The sequence below is a fragment of the Rutidosis leptorrhynchoides genome, chromosome 7 (assembly GCF_046630445.1).
Source record: "Rutidosis leptorrhynchoides isolate AG116_Rl617_1_P2 chromosome 7, CSIRO_AGI_Rlap_v1, whole genome shotgun sequence".
Taxonomy (NCBI): Eukaryota; Viridiplantae; Streptophyta; class Magnoliopsida; order Asterales; family Asteraceae; genus Rutidosis; species Rutidosis leptorrhynchoides.
This window is the reverse complement of record NC_092339.1, coordinates 18,600,286-18,610,217: the sequence shown is the minus strand read 5'-3', so window position 1 is coordinate 18,610,217 and position 9,932 is coordinate 18,600,286. Positions and strand designations below refer to the sequence as shown.

Sequence of the window (9,932 nt, the reverse complement as noted above, 5' to 3'; positions counted from 1 at the left end):
GAGTATAAAAGTACTTCACAAAGTAAACGTGTGCATGATAGTTGCTTAGCCTTGACCTAAACAAGTAAGTTGTATCAATTAACCGGTTACGACACAAGGTCGGGCGAAATGTGTTCAATTAGTCCTATGGCTCGTTACGACTCGAATATATAGCATGTGAATCACGTTGTCAAGTTTCATGCAAGAATCAAGTATAAAATAAGATTAGAACGATTGCATAAGTCTTTTGTTAAGTTTAACTAAAAGTCAAACTTGGTCAAAGTCAACGAAAAAGTCAACGGGGTCGGGTCGGGTCCCGAACTATTTTCCTGAGCTTAGAAATCATATATGAGCATGTTGGCCAAGTTTCATGTTGATCGGGGGTGCATAGCATACTTAGAATTAAGCAAAAATTGACGTTTTTGGGCAGTCTGCCTCAGATGCGCCGCATCTGAGGCAGATGCGCCGCATCTGCAGTTGTATCAGCAATTCTGGGGCAGTTTTCACTTATACGATTTCAACTTCAAACAACCATAACTTTTGACTCTTTAACATTCAAAACACGTATCTTATATCGTTGGAAAGGTAATTTAAAGAGGAATACAACTAAATACATTTCATCAATAAATTCCATCATTAACAACAAAGGAAACCTCAATAAATGATCATTAAACGTTCAAAATTAACGTTTCAAGTTCATAAAACGCATTTCTTGACTCGGAAATCCAACATATATGATATGCCGTTTTGAAGGTATTGAAACATACATTACAACTAATCACTAACTAATAACATTTCATGGCATTCAAAGCATCAAAAGTTCATTTTAGAGTTCATCAAACCCTAATCAAAATCATGAATTCAACCATTTTGTAAATGAAGCTTTTCTAAATCAACCTACACATCAAAATGAAGCTAATGATGCTAGTAACACTTTTAATACATGAACTTTAACATTTAAACAACATTAACTCATCCAAAATCAAAGATTAAGCACACCCATTTCAAGTTCATGCTAGTTACTCCAAAAACAACAAATCGAGCAAACCAAACATATATTCATGTTAGACTTGAGCCATAGACACTAACTAACACCATTTCAAGTTTATAAAACGAATTTGAGAAATCTAGAGTTTTTAGAAACCTTACCCCAAGCTATGAAATTGGTACCAAATCGAAGAGGATGAAGAGAGGATCACGAATATGTAATTTGTTTTGTGATGAACTTCCTTGATTGAATTTAGATGATAAATCTTTGATGTTGGGATTTGAGAGAAGATATGGAAGTAGCAAGAATGAGGGAGGTGGAATGGATGGAGGAGAAGGCCACTTTGACTATTTGACCTAGTCAAATTTTTGTCCACTTGGCAAGTTTGGTCCCTCAAGTGTCAAAGCGGGTGCGGGAATTAACCGAGCGAATATTTTTAAAAACGCTAGAGTAAACGAGTGATGTTATAATTAAATAACGGGAATATTATGAACGTTAGTCAACGAAAGTTACGAATTTTAAATAACGAAAGATATTATTTAAAAAAAAACAGTGTTAAAAATAAATTTAACGAAAAAATGCGGGATGTTACAGTGAACACCCTGATTTTCGAATTCTCGTAAATATTATACTAAGTGGAAATTCAATTCTTTACGAACATTTCCATTTATGCATTAGTTTGTTCTGTTTGTTTAGTTATTTTAGTAAGTCAAGGATTACACTAAAATAGGGGGGATTTGTTGGTGATTTTAGTGTCATCTAACGTACATTTTAGTTAGTTGCGATTTACTTGAATGCAGGTGTTAGCTAGCTATACTTACCAACGGGTTCGGAGAGTGTGGAGTACACGCCCGTAAGAGTTGGCTGCTAACTGTTGCGCAAAATGCGGGGGTCAAGGGGGCTGCGCCCCCTTGTGGGGTCCAAGGGGCAGCGGCCCTGGCTGGGGTCCCGCTCCCAGGTGAGCGGGCAGGGGTCGAGGGGGCAGCGCCCCTCACGGGGCTCGGGGCAGCGCCCCGAAACCTCAATAGAAATTGCACTATTCGTTAACTAGAAAAGTTGCCTTTTGGTATAACCGACTCTCCCGCCAAAATTGAAGGGTTACACCCTTTCGGTTTAACTGTTATCCTATATTAGTTTATGGACGTTTTTTGTTCATTCATTCTGCATTCATCAAACCAACAGAAACACACACATATTCTCTAACAATTTGATCAGTGATTTCGTTGCCCAAAACACTGATTGCGTTCTTGTTTGATCCCTGTAAAGATTTCGTGCAACCGTGGCAATCGTAGGGTCGAAATACTTTATAGAGATAGTGATTACACGATTCAAGAACGAATCCGGCAGTCAATTCATACCCGATTTCTAACAATTTCAAGAGTTGAAAGCAAATTTTTTTGAAGGTATTGATTTTGTTTACAATACATTGTAATATTTTGTTATTATTGTGTTTTGTAACTTAACAATCTGCTGTTACTAATATTTATTTTTTGGTATTTGCACATTTTGGACACTAATCGTCGTATGTAATCACAACTAATTATTTTTGCATTTTTAATGCAGCCATACAAAGCACAATCTCAAAGTATAGTACTCCGTATATTATACACATAATAAATTATATAAATAAATATATAAAATATATGATAGCATCTAAAGAGAATCAAGTGTGTGAGAGAATTAAGAGAACTAACATATTATATTAAATGCACATCCACTCAGACCGACATGTGGCTCAGTCTGTGTCACACAGACTAACATGTGTCAGTCTGCGCTAATATATAATATATAATATACTCGAACCTTAGTTCTCTCTCGATTCCTTCACATATAATATATAATATACTCGAACCTTGCTTATGATATAGGATATAGATATAGATTCGTACATCATAAAAATAAGAGTAACCTATTGTATTTGTCTAGGTTTTATACTAAGTATTTTAATCGGTATTATATATTCGTTAATTTTTTAATAATATAATTTAAATAATATTTAAATAATTTTATTTTACTATACCAATATAATATATTTTAATTAAGTATTATATTATACGATTGGTAGTAAATTAGTAAGTCGAATACAAATATCAAGGGTGTTACGAAGTCATTATGTACAAATATTAACTACAAACGCATGGGTGTTTATTTCCCCTTTAGTGATCTCAAACTGATGTTCAAAAAAAAAAAAATTCAACGGTATTACTTTATTAGTATAACATAATTATATTATATGTTATTTCCTTAAAATGAAAAAGTATCTTACGAATATATGATGTAAACTTACTATTAAAATCACGTAATATCTTAATAGATAGATTTATAGATTATGCTTCACATTTCAGAGATTGGTTATCACGTACGTAATATCTTACTAGATAGATAGATTTATATATTATGTTTCACACTTTAAAGATTGATTGGGCATAGCTAAAAGCTAGGAGGTTCGGAGAAAAAAAGTCATATATAAGAAAAATGAAATATCAAATTATTAATACTTTATTAAAATAATCACTACAAACGTCATCTAAATATTAAAGTATGTATCAATTATCATCACTACTTTTTTAGCTTTTTTTAGCTGATTATAAGTATAAATAATTTTTCAAGAACCGTGCATCGTACGAGCTAAAAACCTAGTATAATATATAATATAAGGTTGGGCCTGTTGGCCAACTTAAAAAATGTCAATCACACTAAAATCTTATTACATATATTGTATACTGTATTATTTAACGTTAAACTTTAGAGAAGAAAAGCGTTGAAGGTTCCTACTCCTATTATATTTATTATTTATTATTTTATTATTAATATTAATTTAAATTAAAATTAATAATTAATAAATGTTAATAAATTATAAATTAATTAATATTCAAAATTAATTAATTAATCAAAATTATACTCCGTATTTCAAAACCTTGCAAAACAAATCCGAAAATCAAACAAAAAAAAAAAAAAAAAAATCCGAGCGATCCATCTCTTAATAGCCGCCGAAGCAGCACGAGGTGCGGTCCCCACTTCTTCCAATCCAATCCCAATTTTTCTTTCTTCTCTTAATTCGCCGGCGTTCCATTTCCGTCTCGATCTCCGATCAACATCCGTCGTTCACGGCAACAAATACATACAAAACTCAATAAATAAAAAATGATCACGATACCTTATGTAACCGCCTTAACAACCTACTTCAGCTACGGACTTCTCTTCGCTTTCGGTCAATTACGTGATTTCTTCCGGAATATATTTGATTGGTGGAAAGATAATAAGCTTCAGGTTCATCCTCCACATATCTTACTACCTGTATACATATACGTATAATAAATATTATATTATTTTATTAGTGTTTATAATTATAACATAACAATTATAATCTATAATCTATAATAATTATAATAATTGATAAATGATTGATTGATAATTAATGAATTAGTTAGTGTTGATGTGTGTATGCTTAAAGGACGCTTATATTGCTCTAATTATGTGTATAACTAGGGTTATGCACCGATCTGTCTAGGACTTGAAGATTTTTACATTCGCCGTCTGTATCTTCGTATTCAGGTACTTCTAATTTCCGACTATTATTGATCTAGATGCTTTGTTTTTATGGATATATGAAGCTCGGTTGAACTGTTTAATGAATAGATTTGAAAATGATAGCCAGATCTATGTTCTGATTGGTATGTAGTTCTAAGTGATCATAGAGGAGATCTAGAGCGTGTTTAATCTTGCTTCTGTATGACTTAGCAAAATTATAAGTAATGTGGTGCTACATGCAATTTTGTTATTGATTAAGGATAGATAGACCTGAGAGACTTTGACTTGGATTCTTTGATTTGTTTTAGAAGTTGATTACAGGTTAATATGACTACGCGGACTTTGATTAGTTTTAGAAGGTGATTACAGATTAATATGACCATGAAATATTAAGTTTGCATTGATTGTGGATTGTAAAAAGATCCAATAGTGATTTAAGTGCTAGGATGTAACATGGCATCTTGAAAGTTATCAATGATGCAAACGGAATGAAACATAGCCTCACTTACAATAACTACTATGGACTTGAAACTGCATATATCAAAACATACTTCCTACATGAGTACATTTTTTCTTTATCTTCATGATGCATGTACATGCAGGACTGTTTTGGACGACCTATATCAAGCCCCCCTGATGCTTGGTTTGATGTGGTGGAGCGTGTTTCCAATGATAATAACAAGACACTCAGGTCAGTGCTTAGATATGGATACAATATTTCTTTTGAATTATAATTATACTACTTCTAATGCTAGGACATGTTATAATACATTGAAGCTTTAACTCATTGTTTCCAACACTTATCATAAACTCGCGTGTTTAAATTTTTGCCAGGCGGACTACTAATGTAAATAGATCTCTTAATTTGGGGTCATACAACTACCTTGGATTTGCTGCAGCAGATGAGTACTGCACTCCGCGTGTAATTCAGACTATGAAGACATACCTTGCCAGCACATGCAGTCCTCGTGTTGATGGAGGTAGTTATCTGTATCATATACACTATCATTATTATCACCCCTCTCATTCACGTGCATGATCTGTTTGCGTTTATTTATTTTGATGCATTCAGGTACAACAGCACTGCATACTGAATTGGAGGAGGTGGTTGCTGATTTTGTTGGGAAACCAGCTGCCATAGTTACTGGGATGGGTTATGTTACCAACTCTGCTATCCTCCCTGTTTTGATTGGAAAAGTATGTCCTACTATTCGATAATTAATATAGAAAACTAATACGGAGTATAAGATTACGTGTTAAAGTTTCTCATACTTTAATGTAAACTGAAACAGGGAGGGTTAATAGTTAGTGATACTTTAAACCATAACTCTATTGTAAATGGTGCTCGGGGATCAGGTGCTACAGTTGAAGTATTTCAACATAACAGTAAGTTCGTCTCTGTTAAATAATTTTATTAATGATGCAATGTCTAAAACCCCTGATAACATCATTAAGTACTTATTCCCTCACCACTATACTTTATATGTAGCACCTTCTTCCTTGGAAAATGTATTAAGAGGATGCATTGCTGATGGACAACGAAGAACACATAGACCTTGGAAGAAAATTATTGTTGTTGTGGAGGGGATATACAGCATGGAAGGGGAAATTTGCAAGCTTCCTGAAATTGTTGCCATCTGTAAGAAATACAAGGTGATGCATATACCTTCTTTTATGGTAACAACTTATCTTGTTTTTTACTAATGTCGTTAGTTGTAATTGATATGATAATAACATCCTATACCATAATGACACATCACTTTAACTTTTGACTTTATCCTTGTAACAAACTGGGTTGAAGTTGTTTTTAAGTTAGGATTTCCTTTTAAACTGTTATTATCAAAAAGTGTGATACTTGTATTCAAAGTTATATTTCTTTCTTTCATTGTGCTTGGCTGGGCAGTTTCTTGTTATGCTCTTCACGAGCACATGTTTCTATAGTCATAAGTGATACATGTGTGTGTTTGAAGCTTCATGGTGTATATAGTTTTGACATTTTGAGTTCTGACTATTTCTATCAATTGTTGAAGAATACTAAGTTTTCATTGTTGCAAGCTATTACTTTTACAAATGTCTTCTGAAGTTAAACTATTTCTGGAATCGAACATTTTCAAAAACATCACTCTGTTTTCATATCTGTTATTTTGTGTAGGCGATCATTTTTCTTAAATATGTGTTTTTATGATGAATTGTTTTTATTTATTTATGATTTTATTCTATATGTAACAGGCATATGTTTATTTGGATGAGGCTCACAGTATCGGAGCAATTGGGAAAACAGGAAGAGGTGTGTGTGAGCTTTTAGGTGTGGATACTGCCGATGTGGATATAATGATGGGCACTTTCACAAAATCATTTGGATCATGTGGTGGTTATATAGCAGGATCAAAGGTATATTTTAATAGTTAGCATCAAATCAATTTCGAGTTAGATATAATGAGTGATTTTTATAATTATTTCTACTTGCATTTTCAGGAACTTATTCAGTATTTGAAATATACTTGTCCTGCTCATTTATATGCCACATCCATATCACCTCCTGCTGCTCAGCAAATTATATCTTCGATAAATGTTATTCTTGGAAAAGATGGCTCTAGTCGAGGTCCATATGTTCAATCCAATTGCATTTTGATTATTTCAGTTGTACTCTTAACCGCTTTTAACATAAAAAGCTGAGGTTTTTTATTATTTGTTTAAATATAGGTGCTCAGAAGCTTGCTCAAATTCGTGAGAACAGCAATTATTTTAGATCAGAGTTGCAGAAATTAGGTTTTGAGGTTTTAGGGGATAATGATTCGCCTGTGATGCCTATTATGCTTTACAATCCTGCAAAAATTCCCGCCTTTTCAAGGGAATGTCTCAAACGAAATGTATGTGTAGTCACTCCCTACAATGTTAATTCCTTTAAGTACAGATGTAAAATGGGCCGGGTCAGGATGCTGGTTAACATGTTTGGGTCAAAATAGGCAATCTTCAAACTGGTCGAAAGCCAAAAGGGGCTGATCGTTCTCTCCTGAAACGCTTTTTCAAAAGTTTATAATCTGTAAGTAGCTAGGTGGTAAATGTGAATATAGTAAATTATATTTATGTATATTTAAATGAAATAATGTAAGAGATTGTATGCATTTAAACTACATACGGGGAGACTTTAAACTTGTTTTATCTATTTGAGCGGTTAGCCTTTTATTCTATACACCAAAATTGACCCATTAGAGACATAACAGACGACCCAAATCAGCCATTTACAACTTCATGGTTCAACTTAGAACAGCTTTAAACCCTTAAAGTCCGTGTAGATCTTACTATTATGTTTATCTTATAATTTTGTTTTATTTCATGTATTTATTTATTTACTATTATTTGTTTATGGAAACAGGTAGCGGTAGTTACAGTAGCATTTCCAGCCACCCCTCTACTGTTAGCTAGAGCACGTATATGCATATCTGCTGCTCATACACGTGAGGACTTGGTCAAGGCCTTAGAGGTAACATAACCTTATTTTTGCATAGTGAAATTACTTGATCTTTCTTACTGTAACAAATTCTGGGTTGGGATATTATGTATCTGTATTTCATTGATACGTAGTCGCTTCAATTTAAATGCAATAAGCACAATTCAATTAGCTGTTCTGGTTAGACGTGCACTTTTGACCCACGTTTGATTTTGTAGATCCACCTTTTTTTTTCATTTCTTAGAATACCCTTATATTTGTAAAATTATTAGGTGGAGGTGAGAAAATATGAAGAATATTTTAACAAATTTTTGTAAAACATTGCTGGATCATTATAATTTGAGTGTGGAAATATCACCTCCTTACATTAAATGGGTCAAAAGGGCTTTAAAGTGTTGAAAGGATTAAAAAATTTAACAAAAAATGTTTGTCAACTCATGACGATCCAACCTCTATTGAAAGTTACCTGCGGTGAACAGTTACTCAACCCAACTATCACTCCATATGTGCTATAAACTTATGTCATTTTGCACCATTGTTAAAATTTATTTTCAAGTATGCACTTTCACGCTTTACCACAACTAACAAAGGGACGTTTTGCAGGTAATAAGTACAGTTGGTGACATGGTGGGCATAAAATACTTTCCAGCCGAACCCAAGAAGTCACAACGTGTAGAAGGCAGAGCCAAGTTGGAGTAGATACTGCTTTTTTCGGCTCTGGTAAAGCCAAGACTCCCGTAAAACGGAGCCACACAGGATTGTGTGTACTGCTCTTTAAAGCGTATCTGTATTTTTTTTTGGTGATGTTGGTCGTGAGACATTGTACAGATGCAACTACAGCTACACTTGCAGCATGTTGTGAGTTCACGTTTTTACAGTTGTGACAACTTTGATCTGTTGCTCACTCCAAGTCCATGTTTGGTAAAACCGGGCATGGTTTTGGTTGTAGAACAAGATACCAGTAATTATTTCTATCATTTGTTATTATTTCTTTATTATAGAATTTTTATCTTTACTTTTTATAGATTGTTATGCAGGCGTTGTTTCTAAATGGGTTTTAAGATTTATTGATTTCCGTGTAAATCAATATTTTTGGGTATTTAGTTATTGCACATTTTCTTGTTATTTTGATTGGTCCGTGAATCCAGAATCTTTTTTTTATTGTTTAAAATATTTTATATACATTGGAATTTTGGATTATGAATTCAATGATTGGTTGAGGTTCTAATACTAGTGCGATTAATGATGTCTACGATAGTTAAGATTTCGACTTATTGTTAAGTCATTGACAAGAATGTCACATCGCCAAATTGGTAACTTGTTCAACGCGTTCAGGTAGCCTATCTTGAAAATTCAATTTAAGAAAGTTACACGTATTTAACAGGGAAACTTATTCAGCATACCAGTGTTATTTGATCCATGCGTACCAGTTTATATAAGCTACTTGTTATGTCTAATATTAATTTTGATGTTGCCGGTGAAGGCTTGCAACTTGCAATACGCTCTACTTAAGTCCTTATAGCTAAATGTAACACTATTTTCCATTGGCTAGAATCTGGGAGTGACAGTTTTAATCGCCGTTCTTCAATTATGCTTTTTTTTTTTTTTTTTTTTTTGTGAAAAAACGAAAACTCGTATAGAAATGAGGTCGTTTTTCAAAGGAAAACGCCCTTAACTAGGAGTACAAAGGAGACAAGGGGAAAACGGAAAAACTCACACCTAAAAAACAACCAACTAAACAAAATTATCTATAAACGAGCCTCACTAACTTCCGAAAAAGAAAAAACCTTACAAACATAAAACCAAACAAAAAACCGAAAATTTTCACGATAATACAAAGATCGAAACCAACCGAAGAATACAATACGGATCAAAGCAATCAACCACGAGGACCGGCCATTTTCAATCTTCAATTAAAATAATAAACGATCGTTAAAAACCTGTCATACCCATTAACTTTCAATTTACAAATCAAACAATAAG

The 9,932-nt window shown here is 33.3% G+C and overlaps 1 protein-coding gene across 1 annotated transcript; it reads left to right on the top strand.

Annotated features, from left to right (window-relative positions):
* The first annotated feature begins 3,909 nt into the window (after positions 1-3,909).
* On the top strand, positions 3,910-9,048 carry LOC139857068 (long chain base biosynthesis protein 2a-like). Its single transcript, XM_071845778.1, has 12 exons — positions 3,910-4,237; positions 4,457-4,522; positions 5,101-5,189; positions 5,333-5,478; positions 5,571-5,695; positions 5,791-5,884; positions 5,988-6,151; positions 6,728-6,889; positions 6,974-7,100; positions 7,202-7,368; positions 7,875-7,982; positions 8,553-9,048. The coding sequence occupies exons 1-12, from the start codon at positions 4,112-4,114 to the stop codon at positions 8,646-8,648; spliced, it is 1,470 nt and encodes a 489-aa protein (XP_071701879.1). The 5' UTR covers positions 3,910-4,111; the 3' UTR covers positions 8,649-9,048.
* Positions 9,049-9,932: the final 884 nt, after the last annotated feature.

Coding starts and splice junctions, on each gene's coding strand:
- LOC139857068 (XM_071845778.1), top strand. CDS start 4,112: ATGATCACGATACCTTATGTAACCGCCTTAACAACCTACTTCAGCTAC. Junction 5,885..5,987: donor TGAAGTATTTCAACATAACA/GTAAGTTCGTCT, acceptor CTTTATATGTAG/CACCTTCTTCCTTGGAAAAT. Junction 6,152..6,727: donor CCATCTGTAAGAAATACAAG/GTGATGCATATA, acceptor TATATGTAACAG/GCATATGTTTATTTGGATGA.